Source organism: Carlito syrichta, unplaced genomic scaffold (assembly GCF_000164805.1).
Source record: "Carlito syrichta isolate Samal-C Ts95f unplaced genomic scaffold, Tarsius_syrichta-2.0.1 Scaffold304419, whole genome shotgun sequence".
Lineage (NCBI taxonomy): Eukaryota > Metazoa > Chordata > Mammalia > Primates > Tarsiidae > Carlito > Carlito syrichta.
Genome location: NW_007248515.1, coordinates 4,670 through 31,306, shown reverse-complemented (window position 1 = coordinate 31,306; position 26,637 = coordinate 4,670). Strand labels below are relative to the sequence as shown.

General features: G+C 49.2%; 1 protein-coding gene across 1 annotated transcript in view; it reads left to right on the top strand.

Moving 5' to 3' along the window:
- Positions 1-26,637, top strand: part of LOC103262274 (polypeptide N-acetylgalactosaminyltransferase 10) — a gene marked incomplete at its 3' end in the record, with an annotated part of 201,351 nt that overhangs the window by 171,938 nt on the left and 2,776 nt on the right. The window contains exon 5 of the mRNA XM_021713293.1: positions 23,821-24,006. Within this exon, the coding sequence (XP_021568968.1) occupies positions 23,821-24,006 (186 nt within the window). The remainder of the gene's footprint in view (positions 1-23,820; positions 24,007-26,637) is intronic.

Sequence of the window (26,637 nt, the reverse complement as noted above, 5' to 3'; positions counted from 1 at the left end):
TGGTCACCCCAAGAGCAAGCTGTGGAAGAGCCAGGCCCAGGCCCTGCAGGCATGGGGCATGCCTTATAGCTCGTTGGTGACACGAGTACTCCCTAAAGACAACACGTTAGGGGCACCATCTACAATTGTACGTCAAAGAGAGAAGTGACTTTTTTGATACCCTTAACTTTTTTTTTTTTTTTTGCAAGACTCTGATGCCCTCACTACTCTTCTTCCCATTAGCAAGTCAGTTTGCTCCCATTTTGCAGGTGAGGCATCTGCAATGCTGAGGCTAACTGGCAACGCGCCAGCCTGCCTCCTGCATGACCCCCATTTCCATCCTCAGCACAGTCCAGTGGATGTCTTAGACATGAGTCCATGTAGCCCAGAAGGGGCACGTGAGCAGCCTGGGTCACATGGCAAGCTTGAGGCAAGATTCATTCAGGCCTGGAAGTCGGGGTCCACACCAGGCACGCCCCCACCTCCCAACCTGTCCCTCCCCCGGGTCTGAGAGCCAGCGCCTGGGTACTGCTGTCAGACACTTGGCTCCTGGGCGCAAGAAGCCTTCATTTCCTAAAAGCTTCTGTTCTGGAATTTAGATTTGAATTATTTCATCTTCCGGTGGGATCGGAAAGGTGTCTCCAGCTAAGGAGATTACGTCTGTGATTATAGACCTGCCGACGCCATCACATCCACTTCATGTGTGCTGAAGACTCTTTGGCGCACATCTCTGGGGTGATGCCAGGATTCAGCTTGGAGACTTCTGGACCCCTGACCTTTGTCTTCCCATCTGTGTGTGAGAGGAAACACCCAGGGAGCTCTTGGAAGTGGATGCTTATTTGGGAGACAGCCAGGAGGTGGGCTGGACAGGGACACTGAGGAATGGGGCCGGCAGCAGAAAAGGCTGAGGGTGGGGCTGGGGGAGGGAACTCAAGTCTTCAGCCCTGCCTGCAACAGACTTACTGGCAGCCTAGGAAGCCCTGGTCTCTTGGGTCGTGGCTTCACCATCTGTGATGTGGAGAGAATGGCCGCATCTGGGTTTTTCCAGCTTGTTTCTTTTTTTCAACAGTGAAAACTATTTTCAAAAGAAGTCTTGCCAAGAGCCTGATGTCGAAAGAGTCTGAAGGGTGGCTGCTCTCTTGAGGTGGGAGAAGGGGTCCCAGGAAGCCTGGACTGTACTCCAGGCTCTGGGCATGAAGGGTACAGACCAGACTCCCATGGCTTCTGAGGTCCCTCCTGAGGCCTGCGGGAGAAGGGACCCACAGGGCAGGACCAAGGTGGCGAGAGCGGCTAAGCCACAAGGCCCATGGGTTTCGAGGGACCCGTTGTCGCACCTAGACCCGTGTTTCTCAGGTGAGGGTTCAGTGGGCCCCAGTCTCACATATAAATCTTTTCATTTTGACTTTTGGTCTTGTAAAAAATTATTTTACCAGCTGTAAAAACACTTCTCTTTGCAGTGAACATTCACAACGAAAAGACAGAAACCTTGGTTTCTTTGGTTAGTGTTTCTTAGATTAATCTCTGGGTGTGTTTATGGATTAATTAATCTCTGGGTGTGTTTCTTAGATTAATCTCTGGGTGTGTTATGGTGAGGCCACGGTATTTTCTTCCTTTTAAAGGGGACTGTTCATTACTTAAGTTTGGGAAACAATGGCTCAGAAAAACTTGCACGTGAGCACATTTTGTTCTGGAGGAGAGCTTGGTGTGAGAGAGCTTCTTGAGAATCACAGTGTGCAGAGATGATTTCAGTGTAGGGAAGTGCAAGAGAATGTATGTCGGGTCCCGTTCCTACGTGCCAGAAAAGCCAAGCAAAGCACCTCTCACCAAGATGTCTGTGTATCTATTTTCTTAATGCTTGGAAGAGTATGTATGTCTATTAAAGTGTTCATCGTGGTCTGGGTGGCTTTTCTTGTCTTCCTTTTTTCCAATCCATTGACTTCCTTTGGTCTAGAAGAACCCCATTTGGTGAATGACTTCTCCTTTGCTCTAGGTCATAAACTTCTGGCTTTGAAGAGTTTATGTTCCTTTCAAGGTGTTGGAGACAGCCCCAAAGACCTCCTTATTTGGGCTTCAAAATTATTATTAAAGCCTGATTGAGTTACCAGTACGAGAACTCCCACAAAAAACATGGTTCTGTGGTTCTCCTAAGATCATCTCTCAGCCCATGACCCACGAGACCCCAGTTGGGTTTGCAGGTGTCCACATGGCCTGTGGCCTGCTCATCCCTGAGCTGTCGGCCCCCCCCCCGGGCTCTTGAAATCCCCAGCCCTCCAATCTGGGGGCCCCTTCAGCACCCCATGTAAGCTGAGGTAGGGATTTGGCTTACCCAGCATGCTCCGAAATTCCTCCATGGGCAGGGTTTGGGGAGGACATCTGAGCTGGAAGAGAAGGCGTTGAGACCCCGTTTGCCCAACACTTTGCAAAGGATGAAGGGAGGAAATGCCCAGAGTGTTGGGTGGAGCCTCTTCTGACTATGTCCTTGTTAATTACTGAACGTTAGATGGCACCCAGCAATGAGGCGTTGATACCTGTTCCAGGCAGTTTACATTTCTAAAAAGGCCACATGGAAAACAGTCTTTACCGTTTTTCTCCCTAAAGGAAGCTCCTGGGACACTGGGATGAAGTTCTGTGGGGGCAGTCAGGGGCCATGCCTGGTTTCGATGAAGTAGAAGGAATGGGGTTTGAAGTGTCCCGCCTGAGAGGGAGTGTCTCTAGGCAATGTCCACTGGGGAGGTAGGGTCTTCCTGGGGGCTCCAAGGCTGATACCACTTTTCCTGGCTTGGAGTAACAGCAACAATAATAATAACTGTGACCTACAAGTACTGATGCTCAGTCTATCTCAGCCACTGGGCTTGCTGAGCCCTCTGCAGTATACCGTCCTGATCATCCTGATATCCTATGGTGGAAGGTTCTAGTATTATCTCCCCCTTGCAGATGAGGAAACTGGGATTAGAAAAATGGAAGGAACTTGGCAGAACTGGTCTGTAGAAAAGGTAGACATTCCACTTAAATAGGTCTGATATTAGAGCCTCACTTTTTTTTTTTTTTTTTGAATTGGAGTCTCACTCTGTTGCCCAGTGCAATGGTACACTCACGGTCACCCCAGTGTCAGCCTGCTGGGCTCCAGCGATCCTTCCACCTAGCCTTTCAAGTAGTTGGAACTACAGGCACATGCTACCACACCTGGATACGTTTTGTTTTGTTTTGTTTTTTTATTGTAGAGATGAGGTCTCACCATGTTGCTCAGGCTGGTCTCAAACCCATGGGCTCAGGCAATCCTCTCACCTCAGCCTCCCAAAATGCTGGGATTACAGGCTTGAGCTATTGCGCCCCACCAGAGCCTTGCTCTTAAACACTGTGCTGTGCTCCCACTACCACCATGTGCCCCCTTTCTTTTATTTGTTTATTTTTTTGAGGCAGTATCACACAGACTGGAGTGCAGTGGTGCAATCATAGCTCAGTACAGTGTTGAACTTCTGGGCATAAGCAATCCTCCTGCCTCAGCCTCCCAAGTAGCTGGAGCTATAGGCACTTGCTACCACACCCAGCTAATTTTTTGATTTTTTGTAGAGACAGGGCCTTGCTTTGTTGCCTAGCTGGTCTTTAACTCCTGGGCTCAAACGATCCTCTTGCCTCAGCCTCCCAAAGCACTGGGGTTTCAGGTGTGAGCCACTGCCCCCTTTTTCCCAACTGCTAGTAGTGGTGATGTCCCCACTCTGCATCCTTAAGCACAGTCATGAGAATATCCTGCCTGGCAAACAGGAAAGGTCTTACTATCCCATTTAACAGATAAGGCACTGAGACCCAGAGAGGGAGACTGACATGGCTAGTCTTCATCCTGATTGCCCAGAGAATTCTCAGGACAATTCTCCCAATTCTCCCCACTGATTGTGGCCATCCCCTTCGCCCCCTGCCCATCCACCCCCGCCCCCCGCAACAGCCACAGTTCTTCAGAATGTGTTTTCACAAACCTCGGCCTCATTCAATGTGCCTTTGCCAGAGTTTTGTGTTGTTCCCCGCCCCCCGTTTTCTGTGTGTGCGCCTGTGTGCGTGTGAGCCATGCCACAAGAGCCTTATTAATCATTCGGAGTTGAAGGTTACCAAGAAAAATGTGCCAGAGTGTGACAGGCCATTAGTATTTGTGTTGTAAGGAAACCAGTAATCATCTTAATTGGTGCACACTTTGGAGCAGAGCGGGCTCTCCTCTGAAGCGCTGTCCCCTCCTTCACGTGTACCCTTAGCGTTGTGGTGGATACACCTTCCTGACCACCTCGGGGCATGGGCAGCTCTGACTACTGGAACCACATCTTGCTCCTGAAATCTGGGCTGTCCCAGTTAAACAAGCCCTCTTCACTCAGACCAGCTGGGCAGGAGTGTTTGACCCGGGAGAGATGTATGTGGTGGTCATGCAGCCTGTCTCTGGCCCTGGGGAATTCTGCCCCGCCCCAAGGTTTTGGTGGTGACCAGACACGCCTCCTAAAACACAGGTTGCCCTGGAGGCCCTGGGGAAAGTGGAACCAACCTGCGTGACCCCTTTTCCCCAGCCCTCGGTGGGTGTGACCTTCACCCAAATCCTAGCTGGGTTGTTTCTTTAGAAAAAGAAAACACTTCCCTTTTAAAGCCTTGCTAGTCTTATGTCCTTTCCCCACTCCCTCCAGAGATTCTTTTTTTTTTTTTTTGAGGCAGAGTCTCACTCTGTCACCCAGACTGGAGTACAGTAGCACACTCCCAGCCACCGCAGCCTCCACCTGCTGGGCTCCAATCCTTCCGCCTCAGCCTTCTAAGTAGCCAGAACTACAGGTGCACCCGACCACGCCTGGCTGATTTTTAATTTATTGTAGAGATGAGGTCTCGCCAAGTTGCCTGGGTGGGTCTTGAACCCGCGGGCTCAGGCAATCTACTGGTGTCGGTACAGAGAGTCTTAGGATGCAGAGCATAACTCTGTCTTTGAGAGGGGCCATTCTTTTGCATGTCACCTCAAGCCAGGATTTTGTCCGACTCTATCTAGTTTATATTATGAAAACAGTAGTTGTTTTTTCTAAATATTGTATCATATCAAATAGCCATTTAAAATATGCCATCTCTTTTCACTTCACCCCACCTTTCTTCCCAAGAGTCTCACTGTTCAAAACAGGAACTGCTGGTGGGGCTAAAACTAGGGAAGCCACCTCAGAGGGCAATTTGGAAGTACCCAAAAAGATTTAATGTGCCTATTCTGCAGTGCAGGAATCCCACTTCTCAGGGTCTGTCCTAGAGAAATACCCACGGTTTATACCATGAGCACGAATAAGAATGCTCACTGTGACACCGATAGTAATAGTACCAATTTAGAAACGACCTCCCTATTGCTCAGTAGGGAGAGGGGAATAAGTTGTGGCATCTCTAACACAGACTACGAAACAGCAACTGAAAACACACTGGAACCTTCATAAGTAGAGCTCTAAGATGTGTTATACCGTGAAAGAAAAAACAAGTTGCAGAGCCACTTAGGTAAGCACAGCACAGAACAAAATCGATATTTATGTTTTCTTTTTTTTTTAATCGGATTCCCACTCCATCGCCCAGGTTGGAGTGCAGTGGCACATTCACGGCCACCCCAGCATCGACTGGCTGGGCTCCAGCGATCCTTCCGCCTCATCCTTCCAAGTAGCTGGAACTACAGGTGTATGCTACCACACCCGGCTAATTTTTGGTTTATTGTAGAGACAAGGTCTCGCCAAGTTGCCTGGGCTGATCTTGAAACCACAGGCTCAGGAAATTCACTCACCTCGGGCTTCCCAAAGTGCTGGGATTACAGGCTGAGCCACTGAGCTGGACCTGCGTTTTCAATGTATAGGTGTGTGCATGTAAACATATAGAAAAAGACATGAAAGGGTGCACTCCAAACTGCTGACACTGGTTACCTACGAGACAGGGAGTGGAACCTGGTTAAAGATCACAGCCAAAAGAACCTGTATCCTCTGTTGCATTGGTAGTTTTATTTATTTTTACAAGGATGATATGTTTATGTGTTTCTCATTCAATTAAAAAAATCATACCGTCTTGAAGAAAACAAAGTGGTTGATCCAATCATTTCTTTCCCATGAGACTTTTGAGATTTAACATGTTCCCTCCCAGGAGAGATTGTGTCTTAATCCTTTATAGGCAAAATTTTTGTTTCTTGGCAAAGCCTATATTTGATACATACTTAAGAAATGCATCCTTTCGATGGAAATGATGAATTATCTCATCATTGTTTATTAAAAGACTTTATCATTAGCAGGAAGACCTTGGACTCTAATTCCCTGTATACTCAACCGCTTTAAGACGTTGTGCCTTTGGCCAGCTCAGTGACTCAGCTTGTAATCCCAGCACTTCGGGAGGCTGAGGCGAGTGGATTACCTGAGCCCGTAGGTTCGAGACCTACCCGGGCAACTTGGCGAGACCGCATCTCTACAATAAATCAAAAATCAGCCAGGCATGGTAGCGCATGTCTGTAGTTCCAGCTACTCGGAAGGCTGAGGCAGAAGGATCACCAGAGCCTGGCAGGTCAACACTGGGGTGGCCATGAGTGTGCCACTGCACTCCAGCCTGGGGGACAGAGTGAGACTCCAACTCAAAAAAAATAAAAAGATCTTGTGCCTTCACATGTGTTGTCTTCTGCCTAGAATGTGACAAGCTTCATCGAAACTCTGCTTGGGAGACCTCTGCTGCCTGTGGTCCCTCCCCAAGGTGAGAGACTGGAGCTCTGCCGCTAGCCTTTGCACACGCTTCCACTGCTAAAGGAAGGCACGGGGGCTAGAGCACAAGCTCTGCAGTCAGCCCGACCTGCATTGAGTCCCCATTCTGCCACTGACCAGCAGAATACCTTTTAGCTTGTTGAAGCTTTCAGGGCCTCCAACTCTCCAAGCCTTGGTTTTCTCATCTCTAAAATGGGTATGACAGTCCCATTTGTAGGATCATCGTGGGCATTAAATGAGATAATACTTGCAGGATGTTTAGCACCAGGTCTAGTACAGAGTACACTCTCAGGATGTGTCAGCTCTTCATGTTGTTCTTGTGTCACAAATGTCTTCATACACCTCTATAGACCTGGGGCCTAAGCGTGGTTGTTTTGGCTTCTGATCAGCTCATACCATCCCTGACAGATCCTGGAGGCTCAAGTAGCTGTTTGACAATGAACTGTGCAGTAAAGAATAAGGAAGGCCAACCTCTGGTCATAGGAGCTTTCTACTTAAGGGACATGAAAGCTTCAACAAGCTAAAAGGTGTTAAAAAGAGGACACCCGAACAGTGGGTTCATTGGTAATATTTAGGGTTGTTTTTGTTTTTGTTTTTTTTGCATTTCTGGTTTTCAGTAATGTCTAAAATGAGCATGTAGTGCTTGTATAATTTTTTAAATGCCTCCCCCACCCTCGAGTGGGCAGTGGTGACCCCTAAGAATGGGGTCAGCAGTGGTAGAAAGTCAGGGACTGTGACAAACCCCATTGGAGCAGGTACTGAGGGCCCACGGGGCATTGCTGGCATAGCAGGTCGCACCACCTAGCTTCTGAGTGGCACAGGTCATCTCTGGCTCCACCCAGATGGCCATCTGGGACCCTTTATGGGAACAAGATCCTCTCCAGGATGAGAGGATCTGGCGTGTCCAGGCTAGTGCTCCTTGCTTGATGTTGAGCTTGTGATACCCCAGCCTTCCATGGACAAGCGTGCCTGGAGGTAGAAAATGGCCCCATGGCTCCAGCAGTGGGTCTTGGGGTGGGTGCACGTGTTTGCGCATGCACATATCAGAGTACGTGGGCACCACATGCACGCAGGCAGAGGACTGGGCGGGTTCAGCCCAGTCCCCGCTGCTCCCACACATGCCTACATGTGGAGTTCACTCAGAGGTGCGTCCCATGTGATCCTAGCCTTTGACAAACAAATAAAATACAACATTGAAAAGTAAACATTGCTCTCAGTTAGGGTGGGTAGAAAATTACAGGGGTAGATAAAATAGGCGAGAACATCTGAAAAGAAACCACATTCTCTGTGCTGATGACTGGTGGGCTCGGAAGGAGCTGCTAGGCTGGTGGAACAAGTCCTCTGTGGCTTCCCGTTCTTAGAGCCAGCGGCACAGCGTCTTGGAACCCTGGAATCACTCAGTTCCAGCTCCGGAAGGAACCTGCAGTCCCGCCATTTCTTGAACATTTGAGTCTTTGTTATGATTTGCATACTAAGTTCCAGCTGGGATTGAATTCTCCCAGCGACGGACACTCACTGTCTTATGTGCTATCCCATGGCTTTGCCAGTCAGCTCTTATCATTAGAAAGTTCTTTCCTTACTTGGACCTGAACTGTAGCTCTCTGCAAAGTTGGTACTCTGGTTTAGTCTTGTCTTCTAGAGGCAAACTGGATGGTGTCAGGGGCGGGGCAGGGGCCACAGAATCAGAGAGCCCATCTTCTAATCCACCAGCTGTCCACTTTGGGCAAAGAATTCCACCTCTCCCAACCTTAGTCTTCATGACAGCCAAAATGGAGATACCTCTCTCACTGAGGTTCATTTGATGATCAAGTGAGATAGTAGGGGGGGAAAGACATGCTACTGGGCCTGGAGGCCTACGCTTATAATCTCAGTACTTTGGGAGGCCTAGGTGGGAGAATCACTTGAGGCCAGGAGGTTGAGTTCAGCCTGGGCAACATAGCAAGACCCCATCTCTATGAAAAATTACCTGGGTGTGACGATGCGCTGTAGTCCCAGTTACTCAGGAGGCTGAGGTGAGATTGCTTGCGTCCAGGAATTTGAGGCTGCAGTGAGCTATGATTGCACTGCTGTACTCCAGCCTGGGCAACAGAGCAAGACCCTGTCTCTAAAACAATAAAAAAATTTAAAACCAAAAAACCGGACATGATGGATCTATATATATTCATATAGAAAGATACTTTTGGTATATTGCTGGAATACTGGACAAAAAACAGATTTCAGAAGAAATAAACAAAAAGGAAAAAAACATTAGAAAATTGGGTGAGAAATAACAACAATCAAGAGTGGCCGCCTCTAGAGGTGTGACAAATAGCTCGTCACTCAGATGTTATGTTCTGCCATGGTAGTCACAGCATTTTTTACAAAATACATCACATTTGGAATCACACACACACACACACACACACAAAATAAGCAAGACATTTCCATTGTAGAAAGAAAAAGATGAACTATTTAGAACATTTTATGTCCAAAAATGGAGAACACACGTGTCCCTGCAGAATGTCTGAATCTTCATCCTAATGGGATTTTGTGCCAATGTCTGCCTACAAGAAATGGTCTTAAACATCTGATAACAACAATAAAAGTCAGTGACTGCTTCCGGTCCTGCCTCATTGGCCTCAGGGTCTCTGCACTTGAGGCTTCCTCTGCAGCAGCTTGTCATTGCTTTGTGTTGTATCACTGGGCAGTCACACCTGAAACACACCATCTCGCAAACTCACTTGGATGTGATGGGCAGAGAGATACGCTTTTGTGAAGTGCGAAGTGACGCTTGAGTGGGAACGTCACAAGTGGTCAGCTTAGTGGTAAATATCCTACTGGGCTGATGACTTTTGCTTTCTGATGCTCCCTCCTGTTGGAGACTCACACGTGACTACCTGGGTAACAGGGCCTCCCAAACATGCTTTACACCTTTCCTTGGGTGCCATGTTGAATTTGCCAGAAGCACATTGTGTGTATGGATTTTTGAAAATAAACACAGGAGGCTAGGGTCTGTGGCTCAGCCTGTAATCCCAGCACTTTGGGAGGCCGAGGCGAGTGGATTGCCTGAGCCTGTGGGTTCGAGACCAGCCTGGGCAACTTGGCGAGACCTCTTCTCTACAATAAATCAAAAATTAGCCGGATGTGATAGTGCATGCCTGTAGTTCAGGCTACTTGGAAGGCTGAGGCGGAAGGATCACCAGAGCCCAATGGGTCAATGCTGGGATGGCCGTGAGTGTTCCACTACACTCCAGCCTGGGCAACAGAGTGAGACTCTGACTCAAAAAATAAATAAATAAATAAAATAAAAACAGGAAACTATACTAAGTCAGGATCGAACACATTCATTGCTGGTGTGGACATTTCTGTAAGTGACTGAAGATCCCACAGTTCCTGCTCCGGCGCTAGCCAGTGCAGAAGCAGATGGAAGAGACCCCACAAGGGAAGTTTCCAGATAGTTGGTGATGCTCCTGGGTATTTACCCAAAGGAGCACAGATCACTCTACCAAAAAGACACCTACACGCACATACTTACTGCAGCACTATTTACAGCAGTAAAGACACGGAACCAACCTAGGTGCCCATCAATGGAAAATGTGGTATGGATACAACGGGAGACCCAAAAAACCCCGAAATTTATTTATAAAGAATTATGTACTTATTCTTACATATCTAAACCTTAGTCGCCTTCAAAGTACTCTCTGTTTCATGCAGTACACCTATCAAGATCTTTTGCCACTGCTCAAATATTTCTTGAACTTGTCCATTTTGATGCCTTTTAGTGCTTCTGCCAATTTTGTTTCACCTCTTCCACATTGGCAAAATATTTCCCTTTGAGGATTTTTTTCATCTGGGAACAAAAATAAAGTCACTCAGAGTGAGATTGGGTGAATAGGGAGGGTGGGGCACAGGGGTCATGCTGTTTTTGGTGAAAAACTGCTGAACACTCAGCGCGGTGTGGGCAGGTGTGCTTGTAAATCACCCATTGTGAAATAGGCAAACGCGTTGAAAGAATCTCCAAAAAAAATTCACTGAAGGTGAGCACAGCCTCTCACAGCAACACTAGCTGGTACGCTGTTGCTGTTGGGTTCCTAGCACACTCACCTAGCCAAGGAAGCCTGTACTACCAGGGGCCCACCCTCCAAAAACAAAAAAGCTAATTTAGAGTTTTTTGGATCCTCTTGCATACACCATGGGATACTACACAGCCTTTGCAACAACACGGATGCAGCCGGAGACCATAATCCTGAGTGAATTATCACAGAAACAGAAAACTGAATACCGTGTGTTCTCCCTAGTAAGTGGGAGCTAAACTCTGAATCCACATGGCCTCAAGGATGGTAGCAACAGACCCTGGGGCACTCCCAAAGGGTGGGGAAGGTTTGACACTCCCCACTGGGTACCACATCCACCATCTGTGTGACAGGCTCAGCAGAACCCCAAGCCTCCTCATCATCTTTCCTATGTAACCTACACGTGTACCCCTTGAATCAAAAAATAAAATAATATTCAGTATCCGGTAGGGTGGGGTTTCTTCCAGGGGGCGCGGGGTGGCGGTGGCTGGAGGGAGCGGCGAGGAGAATTCTGACATGTGTTCGACTTTCTCTTCCTGTGCACCGAGCAGGAAAACTTCCCCCAGGAGAACCCATTTGCCCTTTAACAAATATGAAACTGACAGGCCGACACTGTTGCTGAAGCGGAAGGATTTTTTTTTTTCTTTTTTAATAACACCTTAAGCGATAGGCATGGAAGCTGGAGTCCTAAATGAAACACATGTTGCTCTCCGACACCCGACAGCCTGACATGATTTAAGGGCAGCTACCGAAAGCCCACAACTAGCATTCCCATGAATCTGCTCCCTTGGCGGGGCTCCAACTGGGTGAGAAAGTGGAGGGGGCCCAAGTCCAGGAGCCCCGCCTCCTCTTCTCATTTGTAGCTGATTGGCGGGGAGGTGCTTTCAGAAAACAGGGGCGGCTGTAATTGACCTGATAGGGGTGTTTTCTGGAGTTTTTTATTTGTCAGCTGATTATTCGACAGATTTATGGCCCTGCCCACCGCTGAAAAGGAACCAAGGCATTTAGTTGAAATTAAAAGTGCAGACAGGGCTGCCTGTTTAGATAATAGCATCTCTTTTTTAATAGATTACTCATCTTCTGCAAAAGAGGGAGAGGAGTTAATTTGGGTGATGAAGTGCTTTCTATTTCTGGGAGCTGGCTGGTGGATGTGATTGCTTGAGGAAAGAGAGTAATTCATTCTTAAAACTACCAAAGGCACGTTCAGGCCAAATACCTGAACCCGCTGAGTGGGTAATTTGTAATGTGACGCCAAAGAACAGAGAGGCTTATGGTTTCAAAGCAAATGTTTAGGGAAGGTGGACAGTCAGTCTTAGGTTGCAAGTCATTCCAACATTTTTCACAAAAGTGCTAGAGAGGTAAATGTAACATGTTCATCTCAGCCACCAGACCAGGCAACCCCTGATTGTGAAGGGACGGTGAAAAGAGACAGACTGGGGCTCAAATTCCAGACAAACCACTATGAACTCTGTGAGTTAGAGACCCCTGAAAGAATCCATGTGCACACAGGCACCAGGGAGGACTTCAGACTTAACACCAGGCAGAAGAGTCCGAAGAGGCTTGAACTCACATGCTCCAAGCAGCCCGCTTGATGTCTCACTAGCCGTTCCTGCTCTACCCAAGGCCCCCTAGGCCATGGCACTGAGGGCTGTTTGTTCTCTCACCTGTCCCTCACACAATGCCCAGCCTTACGGGTTCCTCTTCTTGTCCCTAAATGTCCCCCCAGAAATATATTTTGTTACTGGAATGTCTAGCGTTTTACCCAAACTCCTCCACCCCTTTCCCCTCTCCTACTGTCAACTGTCACCCAAAACAACTTCCAATGAAGTGTTTTCTCCAAGGTGAATGCCAGGGAAGGGACTTATGTCCACCTCCTGGTATGCCACTGCACTGACTTGTCCAGGAGCATGTGTATAGCCAGCGTGGATGACATTGGTTTTGGCTGAAATGGAAAATCGGATCAACGGCAGTGCTGCACAGGGTACTAGAGCACCAGCCCAGCACACCTGTCCCTGTCTGTTAGGTAAACTCATATGTACTCCAGTGTATGACACAAATCCAAGCACTGAGACTGGGTGTAGTAGCTCATGCCTGTAATCTCAGCACTTTGGGAGGCAGAGACAGGAGGATTGCTTGAAGCCAGAAGTTCAAGACCAGCCTGGGCAACATAGCGAGACCTCATCCCTACAAAAAATAAAAAGTTATCAGGAGTGTCATGGAGCACTCCTGTAGTCCCAGCTACTCAGGAGGCCGAGGTGGAAGGATCACCTGAGCCCAGGAAGTCGAGGGTGTGGTGAGCTGTGATCATGCCACTCACTCCAGGCTCGGCAACAGAGTGAGACCCTGACTGAAAACAACAAAACAAGCTTTTGCTGCTTCTCTGTCTTATAGCAGTCAGCTCAAGTATTTACATTTTGAAACACATGTTGTCTTACTATTCCTCCTCTATGTTATAGTTATGGGGCAGTACTCTAATTTTTTGAAAGTGGGTTTTAGGCAGGTTGTATTATTTATGAATTTTGTTTTAAGATATTAAAGGGTGGGTACCATACAAAACAGCTATTACATCAAAGGCCATTGAGTCAGAGAGGGTGAAAACCATGGAGCTGGAAGATAAGTCAGCCAGACACTGGAGCGACGCTGGTCTTTGGCAAAGGGGGTTAGACCCAGTTCTCTGGGATCTGCTGTGTCCTTGATGTTCTCCAGCTGCTGAGACGAGCCCGTAGATGCAAAGCCCCAGTATATACCTTTCCCTCGCAGCTCTTCTGGTGACAGAAGGCCACCTAAAATATGCTTTCTGATGTCTTTGGCAGAAGGAAATTGACTATTGGGCATAATGACTTTCTCCACCTATTGATATCAGAGATCTCAAGTCAACAGAAAATAATTCTGGTAGTGACCTATTAAGGTAGGCGACGCAGTGACCATCCTGTTTATAGACCCCTGGGCATTCTCAGAAGCCTAATAATAATAGCAACAGCAACAGGGGCATGATGTGCAAAGAGTCCTAGCCTGGAGTCGGGGGCAGTGACAGAGGACCATCCATCTGAGGATAAAGTGAGGCATCTTTGTGTGTGTGTGTGTGTGTGTGTGTGTGTGTGTGTGTGTGTGTGTGTGTCTACTCTGTTTCCCAGACTGGAATGCAGTGGCAGTGGCACATTCACAGCCACCGCAACTTCTACCTGCTGGGCTCAGGCGTTCCTTCGCCTCAACCTTTCAAGTAGTATGCACCACCACGCCTAGCTAATTTTTTTCATTTATTGTAGAGACAAGGTCTCGCCAAGTTGGCCAGGCTAGTCTCAAACCCCTAGGCTCAAGCAGTCCTCTCACCTCTGCCTCCCAAAGTACTGGGATCACAGGCATGAGCCACTGTGCCCAGCCTGATTATTATTTTTTTAAAGACAGGGTTTCTCTGTGTCACCCAAGATGGAGTACAGTGACACAATTGTAGTTCACTGCAGCTTCAAACTCCTAGGCTCAAGCGATCCTCCGGCCTCAGCCTCCTGAGTAGTTGGGACTACAGGCATGCACCACCATGCCTGGCTAATTACCTTTTTATTTTTTGTAGAGACAAAGTCTCACTATGTTGCCCAGGCTGGGCTCAAACTCCTGGCTTCAAGCAGTCCCCCCACATCAGCCTCCCAAAGTGCCCAGGCGTGAGCCACCATGCCCAGCCAAAGTAGGACATCTTTTAACACAGTAGGTTCCAGACTGTGTCCTAAGCCAGGGTTTTTAGATGACAGTGATAGATTATAGTAGTAGACCCATGGGATAGTCCTGAAGACAATTGACGGGGTCATCGCATGCCCAACCTTTTATCAAAAATGGAATACAAGAGAATAGAATAGAAAAAACATGTCCCAGTGTGTCACACCTTTCAATTGTACAGGTGTGTGTATGTATTTGTATGAACGTGTTTCAGGCCATGATGTAAAATGAATTTCTCCCTATGGGTCACAGTCAAAAGATTTGAAAGCCACTGTTCCCCGTTGTATAGAATCAGAATTCATGTGACATCTCAGCATCTGTCTGAAAGCCAGCTTCCCCCAGGGTGCTCAGGGCTGAGCCCTATCAGGAGAAGCGATCACTTGCCAGATCTTCTCTCACTTGGAGGTGAGAGGAGGGAAACGGAGGCCAGACCGGGTGGGGACAGTGGGGACTGGAGGACTGTGCTCAGGGATGGGGGGGATGGAAGGGCCCCAAGTCAGCCCCCACCCCTCACAGGTCTGTGGGTGGAGCTGGGCGTGGCAGCAAAGGGTCTTGGGTCCCTTGAAGAACTTCTGTTTCTCCATTACCATAGCAGGAGCCACGGGGTTCTGTTTTGAATCATTTGAAGATCCTGATATGAGCAAAAGGGCCAGGTGATTTCTCCTGCATTTTGTTACATCAGTGAGTCTCAAGCTTCTTAAAATCCAGGTCAGTGGGCACCACCCATGTGACTCAGTAGGTGTAAGGTGGGGGCCTAAGAATTGGCATTTCTAATTTCCAGGTCCTGATACATCTGGACTGGGACCACACTTTGAAAACCACTGTGTTCTGAAAATCAGCAGAAAGGAATATGCCCAGCATAGCTCCTGACATGCAGCAGGGACTCAGAAAATGCTTTTCTTTCTGTGTGTGTGTTTGTGTGTGTGTGTGTGTGTGTGTGTGTGTTCATTCTAAATCATCTGGGAGAAATGCTTTCCTGATTCAACTGAACTGAACGCTTCTCGGCAGAGATGCCCTTGGCAAGGTCCAGCTGGCTTACTTCTTTCAACAGGGCAAGAGCTACCTGGATGATGTTGAACGGTATGCGTTAAAATGAATGCATCATATGATATGTGAACTATATCTCAATAAAGCTGTTATCAAAAAGAAGATGAGGAGGAGGAACAAGAAGGAAGGGAAAATGAAACATCTGGTTTTCCAGAGGCATCGAAAGGTCCATCTTGGTCTCATAAGCGGACTCAAGCCAAAGGAGAAGGAAAAAGGTCTTTTGGCTGCGCTACAGCGTTCCTTTCAGCTCTGCCACATTCTGAAATTCCTCCTGGGACTGTGAACCAGAAAAAGTGTCTTTCCTGAAGGGCTGGTCTGTTTCCCTTTTCCACATAGTAAGCAGTGCTTAAATCCCTGTGCGTTTCACCTGCCAGAACCCATCCCGGTATCATATAGCTTTTCTTCTTGACCTGTCCTTTTTAATTTTCCTGCTGTTTATATTTACCTGTCTGTAAGTTTTTCAAGCAAGTGAAGGCCTTGGATATCCTAGCACATTAGAGTCAGAAACCGGTGCCTGTCAGGCGGAACAGAGAGGTCGGGGCATGAAGAAGAGGGCTGCTGAGCGGTCAGTCATGCCAGCTTTCGAATCAGAAGCACCGAGGTGACTCCTGGCTGCCACCTGCCAGCTGTCTGAACACAGATCTGCACAGAACTTTTCTGAGCCTCAGTTTCCCTTTGTCTGAGACAGGAGTGTTAGTAGCACCTGCCCGCTAGAGGTGTTATGGGAATGAATGAGCCGATGTATATAAGGGTATGTAACACCGGCACACAGTACACACCTGATAATGTCATGATGGTGATAGTGACCGTAAAGGTCATCTCAAAATTTTTCCTTTGACCAGAAACACCGAATAGCCTAACAAAATAAAGGGCGATACTTTGGCTGTTGTGTCCCTTCCCCCTCTCCAAATGGACAACAATACCTTAGGACCCACTAAAACTACAAGTGAAGACATCTATCCCAGGAAACAGGTGACCATGGCACTTCAATGGCCAGAAGCCCAACAGTGCTAAGATGTGACAAGACCTGGGACACTGCCAGGCCCCAGGAGTGGCCAAATGTGCTGAGGGCAGCCTCTCCCGCTATGGCCTCTGCACCAGGAGCAGCGCCCAGGGCCAGAGCAGCACCTCTGGGAAGGACACCGGTGTGCTTGGTGGGCAACCTCTCTCTGCTCCCCTCCTCATCCTCCTTCTCTTCCTCCTGGGTCCACCCAGGGGCTCTGCATCCTGCCAGTGTGGGACACAGTGCTCCTTTACTTGTGGTGTTTCTGCAAGGTTCGGTGGCATCAGAGTGGAAAATGATATAATACTCCGCTTGGAAGTGGAAGATTCCCAAGCAAACCAAGCTGGATTTGTCCCGGTGTGCCACAGTTTGCCTTTCAGTTATCTAGGTGTGTGTGTATTTGTGTGAATGTGTTCCAGGGTCCTATCTTCAGCACTCAACTTGCTGGCTGTGGACCTTGGATAAGAAACCACATTTTCTAGACGTAGCGAGGTGAGGTTGATGAACTGGGACCTGTTTCCCTCCTGGATGAGTATAAGTCAGAGGAGATGCTGAGGAGGACCCAGCCAGGTCCAAGAGATGCTGGTTTGGTGCCAGACCCAAGGGACATGCTGGGAGAGGCACGTCCACAGAGCCTGCCCTCATGGAGCGTGGGGTTGGGTGAGGAATTCTGTGGACACTCAACGGCAGCCTGAGCTAAGCCGTGAGGGATGGGTTCCAGAGCTCTGCAGAGCCCACCTGAAGGTAGGGAGCTGCTCTGGTCTGGCAGGTCAAGAAAGCTCCCTGTGTGGAGCTGAAATTAACCCTGAAATCCACAGGAGGAGCAGGAGTTCACTGCAGGGAGACCTCCAGGGAGAAGGGCTGGCACAGGCAGGGACCCTGAGGCCAAAGGGGACATCATGGGACCCTTGAACACCTGTGACATTGATGAGGGAGGGGGCACATGAGGCTGGAGAGGAGACAGGGACTGACTACAAGCCTTGTCCTCCTTGGTAAGGATACTGGACCTTCTTCCAGGAGCCAGGGGAGGGATGGGTGACAAGATGTAATTTACTGCTCCTGTGAGAGCCCACCCCACTGCTACGTGCACCAGACAGCAGCAGGCAGAGTCCTGGTTAGACTACAGGAGTCCAGACAAGGGACAGCTGTGGCCTGAACTGGAGCCATATCCCTACCATGTCACTGTCACTGTGCCAGTACGTGAGAATCTTCCCATTCCTCTGTTGGTTTCCTAGTGTCACAAAGCACCACAGGCCAGATGGCTTAAACACAAGTCTGTTCTCTCAATTCTGGAGATGGAAGTCCAAAATCTAAGTGTCCTGCTCTTTGAAGGCTCTAGGGGAGGGTCTTCCTGTGCCTGGCCCCAGCCTCTGGTGCTGGCAACCCTTAGCCACCCTTGACATGTGGACACATCCCTCCAGTCTCTGCCCCTACCATCATGTGGCACTGACTCTATGAGTCTGTGTGTCTGAATCTCTCTCTTTTAAAATGTCAGTCATGGGCTGGGCTCGGTGGCTCAGCCTGTAATCCCAGCACTTTGGGAGGCCAAGGCGAGTGAATTGTCTGAGCCCACAAGTTCGAGACCTGCCTGGGCAACTTGACGAGACCTCATCTCGACAATAAAAATCAAAAATTAGCCAGGCATGGTAGCACACGCTTGTAATTATGGCTACTTGGAAGGCTGAGGTGGAAGGATTGCTGGATCCCAGCAAGGTCGACTCTGGGGTGGCGGTGAACTTGCCACTGCACTCCAGCCTGGGTGATGAAATGAGACTCCAACTCAAAAAATTAAAAAATAAAATAAAACAAAATAAAGTGCCAGTCATTTGAGTAGGGCCTGCCCTAATCCAGTATGACTTTGTTCTTAACTTGATAACATCTGCAAAGACCCTGTTTCCAAATACGGTCCCATTCCCCAGTGCCAAGGGTTAGGACTTGAACACAGCTTACGGGGGACACAGTTCAGCCCACAACAACTCCCTGAGTGCAATTCCTCCTTGAGCCACAGCCACCAGGTAGAGCCATCCTTGGGGTCCTAGGAGTTCTTCAGACCACAGAGAGAGGCTCCACTTCAAGACAGGAGTCAAGGGGGCCACAGGCCCCAGACACGCTGCAATGTGTGTGCGTACGTGCGTGTGTATGCGTGTGTGTGTGTGTGTGTGTGTGTGTGTGTCTGTGTCTGTGTTCAGGGCAGCATATACAGGGTGGGCTGGGGGACCCTCAGGCCCCAACTTCTTTCTGCACTCAGACCTCACCAGCTGAGAGACTTGGGGCAAGGCCTTTCCCTCCCTGGGCCTCAGTTTCCCCACCAGTAACACTGGAAGTGATGATACCTGCTCCGTCTCCCTGCACTGATTCTGGGGGGACTCCAGTGAGATAACCAGGCCCAGTACTTCCCAAGAAGGCACCATGTGCTCAGCACTGAGAGAACTCTCTGGAAGTGTACTTGGGCGAGTATTAAGTCCCACAGGCTGAGTTGCGACGTCCTTTGGCGTTAGTCCCTTTGGCTTTCTCTCCTGGAGTGTGATGGCTTCAGGTGCAGACCTGGCTGGCTCCACAATCATCCCATGGGCAGGGCAGAGATGTGACGAGAGTGACCAGGAGCTGATCCTTTCTGAAGCTGAGTGATAGATCCACAGGGGGCTCATCATTCTACTTTATATGGTTGAAATGACTCTTATATAAAAAAAAGTTTAACAAAGAAAACGACAGACTCTGGAGCCTGACTGCCAAGTTTTCATCCAAGACCTACCACTTGCTAATTGTATGGACCTTGGAAAAGTTACTTAACCTCTCTGTGCTCCCCGTTCCCTCATCAGCAAAATGAGGGTGCTCGTCAGTGGCCTGCCTCGTAGGGTTTTTGTGAGGATTACAAGATATCAATCGGTGTGAAGCCACTGGGGCTAGGGGTGCGAGTGTGTAGTAAACACACGTTAGCCATTGTTTCTAGAAACTGGATGCCAAAAAGCCACACATTGCTGAGCCAAAGGCTCCCTGGGAGCTTCTAGAATCACACGCTCGGCTTAGGCGATCTCAGATAGCCATGGGTCTGTCTGAGTTTGGGAAGCAGGTCCGAATGATTCACTTGGGAGGAGGCTTTGGGAAAACCCTAGCAAGAGAGTGGGGCAGAGAGCACGGGGGCGGGGCAGCCAGTGACAGTGCTCCGTGAGGAGCCACACTTCGCCCCACGGAGTTCTGGGGCCCCACAGGAGCAGATTCTCAGGGCCAACCTGCCTGAGGGCTCGGGCGTTGGGGCACTTCTCCAGCACTGGGGTCATTGGCCAAGCCCAATGTGTGGACGCAGAGAGCACCGGACAGAGGGGCAGGTGCTGCAGGTGGTGGGCCGGCAGGCATGGAGGACCCGGTGCTGGGAGGTGTGGGCGGGGCTGCAGCAGCCATCTGTTCTCTGATAAGCGCTCGTCTGACACCTGCCTCGTGCCTTCTAGTGCTGGGGCTCACCACTTTCAAGAAGTCAGCTTCTGGCCCTGTGGCATGGCTCTGACTCATCCCTAAGTGGGGGGTAACAAGGGCAAAAACAATTCAGTCTTGTTTTACAGTCAGGGAAGCCCCTGGAATCGGGATGATGAGCTCATGGCGTTAGGGCTGCAGCCTCCCTGCTGCGTCAGATACTGAGACATCTCTCCTCACTCCTGGCACTTCCATGCAGAGCCCGGATAGAGCCTCGGCTTCTTTCCTAACACAACTTTAAGTATCCATTCCAGGCCCATCAGTGTAGGCCCTGCAGTGAAGCCAACTTGCCATCCCTGCCCTAGGCCTTCTGGAGCTGGGAGAAGTGGAGGCTGGAAAACACCCTGAACTGGGTTATAGCCCTGCTGTGTCACAGACTCACTGTATGACTCTAGGTAAAACACAACTTCCCTGACTCTCCCCACTCTTCACTTAGGAGAAGGGACTCACCAAGGTGAGGCAGAGATGGCATTTGGTGCGTAGGAAGAGCCTGCTCTTTCACAGTAAGGCAGGATAAGTCTTAGACCTTGGCTTCAACATTTATAAACCACATTCCTTGGGCAGGTTACAACACCCCCTCTGAGCCTCAGTATCTTTTTCTATGAAATGGAGCTAGGATTCCCAGTTTTTTGTGTTGTAAGTGTCAGAGATGACATGTATGAAACAGGGCACTCTGTGAACAGGGACTCTGTAGCCATTCCCTGTCATGATCATCATAGCCATCGTCATCTTCATTTAGAGCCCCTTTCAACTCCAAAACCCTTTGACAATGTGGTAAAAGAAGGTTTGGTTTCGTGCAAACGCATTTTCTAATAAAGGACAGGGGGAGCATAATTGCCCCTAAATAATAACTCCGACTTTACCATGAGCTGTCAAAGGCCTTAATCGGTCAATCCATAATGAGCGTGGCCATCTGCATCTGGGCGAGTTAGCCACAAGCTGTGCCGGGCAGGCCTCGATGAGTGTGCCGGGCAGGCGATACTTCTCCGAGGGAAGTAGTGGCGTGTGGTGGGGAGAGGATCGCATTCGTGTTGGAATGACCTACCAGTTGAGCCTAGCCAAGAAGAAGCAGCGGTCGCAGACAATGACGATGGATTTTTTTCTCTTTTGTTAAAGACAATGTTCCTGCCCAAACAGCGGCCTATTTGGAGCGTGATCTTGCCTCTTGCTATCTTGTCTCATTGCCCAAGAAAGTCTCTTTTGGAAAGATTTAATCCCTCAATTAGGGCAAATTGATTTCTGCTTTCTACAGAGTCACTGTTCCAAAGAGAAGTGGGCAAGGGCGGAGGAGACCATATTAATCTCTGTGCACAGCAAGAGGAGACCTGGGTTGCATTTTAACCTCCTAACCTCGGTTGTGCGTGTGTAGGTCATGACTCCTCTGTGTTATAGTAGCTTCTCTGACCCACAAGATGCCTGGCAACACAACACAATACACTTCATCTCAAAGAAGTTTTTGGCAACGTAAGCCAAAGTGACCGGCACGGTGTTTCCCTGAGCGTGCCAGTGGGAGTTTAAGTGGCAGTAAGACAATTCCATCAGGTGGCACTGAGTCATGGGGAGAGAGAGCTTCCTCGTTCCAGTCTTCTCTTGTTTCTCCTGACTACCTCAAGTGGAGTGCCCTCAGTGGGATTTCCGTAACCCCTGCCTGCAGGAAGAGAGCAGACCTGCCACTCACCATCATGGGGAGGCAGGAGCATCTGGCAAAAGTCTCAGAATGTTGCTTTTTTTCATTTGTTGGGGATTTTTATTTATTAGGTCTTTATTATAAAGGATACCGGTTTTTTGCTTATGGTGTTTAAAGTTTCCTTTTAAAATAAACTTAATTTAATACAAAATTTCATATTGAAAATCAGTTGATAAAAAAAGAAGCTAAGTCGTAGTAAATGGATGGATGTGGCACAAATCCTTATGGGAGCAGATCATGGGGAAACCCTCCTGTTGCCACTGAAAGCCTGGCAGTGTACTGGCTGTGCGTCCAGTCTTCATGCCTTTTCTTTCTCTTAGTTGTGGCTGTGGCCAGGACTTGTAGTACAACATGGACTGCGGGTTGTGGATGCGTACAGCCTTTCTCCTGATCACAAGAGGAAAGAGCCCAACGTCCCATCACTAAATGTGATTAAGACTCAGTTCTCTCGTACCTGTTCCAGAGTCTTCATTGAGAACCTGTCCCACGGTGGGCAGGTCTATGCAAACCTACCCCTAGGAAGGAAGTCCCAGGAAGCCAAGAGGCTGAAGGAAGAGACTGACATATTCAGTTTCTTAGAAACACTTAATAGGGACACATGAACAGAAGCCAAGTCTATGTCTCGGGCGGCCATGAGACAAGATTGTAGATCCCCAAACCATCATCCCCCAGACCCTGGGCTTATACACCACAGGGAAGGGTGACTCAGGAGGATGTGCAGGACAACCGAAGTAGAGGACATTGAGGCTGTTTGATCCGAGGACGGGATTAACTGTAGGACCTGCTCTTAGGCAAGGAACAGCAGATAAATGGGGGAATCTTAGAGGCCTCCCCGGAACTGGAGTTCATCAGAAACCAACATGGCAGATCAGCACCAAGATAGAGCTGCCTCCACGAGACCCAAACCCTGATTAAAATAAAGAGACACCAATGTTAAAGCTGGAGCTTTTAGTAGAAAGAGCCTGTCTTTGCTATTCATTCAAAACAGCTTCCTCAGGCATGGGGCAGAAGCCCAACCCAAGCACAGGAGAGTAAACAAGCATAGAAGCCTGTTGTCAGTTGTCACAAGAACACCAGGGTTTTGTCTGCTCCCGGCACGGGGCCTGGGGAGTTAGAATGTCATCAGGACAGCATCTATCTCCGCTTCTTGACAACATTTTTACACATCTCTCTCCATTTCTTGACATTTTTACACGCTGGCCTCAGTCTCACAGACCTCCTACCTCTTAGCACCTCATTTGGCCAAAGATGTCACCAGCAGCTTGACTCATGGCTGATCAACATAGCACCCGGCAAAAAGAAAGGCTTCCACTCTTTTTTTCCCCCCAGGAGACAGGGTCTCACTCTGTTGCCCAAACTGGAGTGCAGTGGCACAATCATAGTTTGCTTCAACCTCTGGCCTCTAACTCCTGGACTCATGCAGTCCTCTCGCCTCAGGCTCCCAAGTAGCTGAGATTACAGGCACAACAACATGCCTGGCTAATTTTTAATTTTTTTTGTTTTTTTGTTTTTTTTAGTGACAGGGTCTCGCTTTGTTTCCCAGGCTGGTTGCAAACTCCTGGCCTCAAGCAATCCTTCCACCTCAGCCTCCTAAAGTGCTAGGCTTATAGGCATGAGCCACTACGCCCGGCCTCATTTTTTCAGTAGTGCTGAAAAACATTCTCAGGACTCCATATTTGGACTAAGTCAGGTGACATGGCCATCCCTGAGCCAATCACTGCAGCCAAAGGAACAGAATGGTCACACCAGTGCCATGTGCTCCTTCCCCTTGGGTGCAAGACCTGGGGTCAACCCCATCCAAGTGTGATGGACTGAGAAGGGGAGGAGCAGTGTCCCAAAGAAAAATCAAAATGTTCCCAGAAGGTGAGGGGATAGGTCCCAGCCAGGCATAAGCCACAAATGCCTACACCCTCAATCAGAAGATCTGCGACCCAGGTCTAGGCACTGTCGTGGCCCTCTTGAAGCCTTCGCTTCCCATCTGTCTTCCACAGGTGATGGTCCCTGCCCTTCCTGGCCCCATCTGAAAGGTCCAGCAAGGCAGTATCCGGGAGAGCCAAATCTAGACTGTGAAGCACAGTGCACACACAAGGAGGTGGCACCGGAGTGGTGACTGAATGCCTGTCCTTACCTGTCTGTCCTCTCCTGTCTCCCTTACAGAGCACCTGAAGAAGCCCCTGGAAGACTACATGGCCCTCTTCCCCAGCGTGAGGATTCTCCGAACCAAGAAACGGGAAGGGCTGATACGAACCCGCATGCTGGGGGCCTCCGTGGCAATAGGAGATGTCATCACATTCTTGGATTCGCACTGCGAGGCCAATGTCAACTGGCTTCCCCCGCTGCTTGGTAAGGGAGCCCCTCCCACCTGGAGGGAGGCGCCCAGATGAGCCAGCGCCTCTGACCCCGGTCTGCAGCTGGGAACTGCCCAACGGGGTTTCCTTGCCTGCTTGGGCGCATCCAGTACACTGCTAGGTGCCAGGAGGGGTTCAGAAGTCCAGGAGTATTTGCTGGGTGTAGTACCTCACGCCTGTGATCTCAGCACTTTGGGAGGCCAAGGTGAGAGAATCACTTGAACCCAGAAGTTCAAGACCAGCCTGGGCAACACAACGAGACTGCATCTGTACAGAAAAGTAAAAAAAAAAAAATTAGCCAGACATAGTAGCATATGCCTATAGTCCCAGCTACACTCAGGGTATGATCACTTGAGCCCAGAAAGTCAAGACTGCAGTGAGATATGATTATGCCACTCTGCACTCCAGCCTGGGCAACAGAGAGAGAGAGAGAGAGAGAGAGAAAGACCCTGTCTCAAAAAAAAAAAGAATTCCAGGAGTGCTCAAAGAGATGTAAAATCTAGCCCATCCCATTCCTTCATTTCACAGAGAAGGAAGCTGAGACTCCAAGAGAGAATGTAACTTCTCCAAAGCCACACAGCCCATTAGTGTCTAGTGCATGACTGCTTCCCTCAGATTCCTTAATCTGTCTACTGTCAAGGGCCAGACTTTGGGGGACATCATGTAAGCATAGAAGAGATACCACATACGGGACTGCCACCGTGAGCTGGGAAGGTTATAAGCATTCTTTCAGATTCTCAGGAAACCATGAAAAGGCAAAAATAGCTTCTTTTTGTGGTAAAAGAAACTGAGTTTCTGAGACGTTGAGTGGCCCACTTGTTCCCTTGGGCCGTAGGTGTCCAGGTCACCATTTGTGGGACCCCCAAGCCTGTTCTTTTCCACAGTGGCATACTGCCCCCCTGAATCCACTTCCTCCAGACAAGAGTTCCTGATAGGTGCCAGAGAAGGGTACCAGACAGGGCAGCACAGCCCTGGAGCCACCACCGCCTGTGGACAGAGGGAGGCATGAGGTCCAGCAGGGCCTGATAAGCTGCATTTCTAACCAGCTCCCATGATGCCAGCGCTGCTGCTCCTGGGGCCACACTTCGAGCAGCCCTGGCTGAGGAATGCCACGCTTCTGGGGTGAGGACAGAAGGCAAGACCCGTGCAGTTGAGCGGGATGAGCCAGCTGACAGATCAGCAGGGAACTCGGCTATTAGGTTATGTGCTTCTGAAGCCGAGGGTCCAGGGTCTCCCTGGGTTAGGAAAAGGATATCACCCAGAATTCCTGGTACCCTGTTTATTTAATTAAACCAAGAGATATTCTGCACATGTCTCTCATTACTGAAAGAGAAAAAGAAAAAAACCTCACCATAAATTGCCTGATTTATAGTTCTGAAGGAACACCCCATTTGTAGGGTCATTCAGCGACTCATAAAGAGAATGGAGTGGCGGGGCATGGAGCGCGCTTGTCGTCTAAATAGCCCTTAACTCGGTTTCTATGGAAATACATGAGGGTAATTTTCATAATCTGCAGACGTACATGGAAGAAGCATTCCCCCAGTTGTTGTTGTTTTTTTTTTTTCTTTTTCCAATGGAAGCACAAATCAGTGGTGTAGATTTAAGTCTACCCTGCTAATACCAGTAGCTCACAGAGTGCATCGTGGCTTTTGTCTGTGAAACCATTAACACCTCCGTGCATAGCGCACGCTGCCACCTTTAGAGAGCACACAGTTCTGAGCCTCAGAACTGTGACAGCCCCTGTCATGTCCATACTCATCATCATCACCCTCACCGTGGCTTTATTAATCCCTTAGCTCCTTAGGCCACACTATCATGTGACTCTGACTGTTGCGGTCAGGCGTTTGTCCACACTTTGCACATGAGAAAGCTGAAAGGACAGTGCCAGCCTTCCAGCTCCCGCCTCTCACTGCTTTCAGTGGCCCTGGGCACAGAACGCATCATCCCGGCTGATTGTGGGCCAGAGGCTGTGCTGGACGTCAAGGCTCCGTCGTCCCACTCGGTCCTTGGTCCTCACAGGGACCCGTGAGACGTGCTGCCTCCCTCCCTTTGTCGGCAAGGAAAGCCAGACTCAGAGGTATCAGATCAGCTTGTCTGATCTGAGACTGCCAAGGCGTGACAAAACCGGGATATGAACCCAGGCATTCTGTTCCCAGGTGAGCACAGCACCGTGGGACACTGCCTGTGGAGGCTGCAAGATCTCAGACCTCCCACGTCAGCTGAGCCAGCGGGGCACCATGTCTCAGCCCAGCACCCTTGGAAATGAAATCCCTGGGATGGCCATGAGTGATTAGGAAGGGAGGTCCTTCTCTAGACCTTTCCCTGGAGATTTATTTTATTTTATTTTATTTATTTTATTTTAGACAGAGTCTCATTCTGTCACCAGGCTGGAGGACAGTGGCATAATCATAGCTCACCACAGTCTTGACCTCCTGGGCTCAAAGAATCCTCCTGCCTCAACCTCCCAAGTAGCTGAAACTACAGGTGTGCACCACCACACCCAGCTAATATTTTTATTTTTTTAGAGATGGGGGTCTTGCTATGTTGTGCAGACTGGTCTTAAATTCCTGACCTCAAGTGATCCTCTCACCTTGGCCTCCCAAAGTGCTGGGATTATAGGCACGAG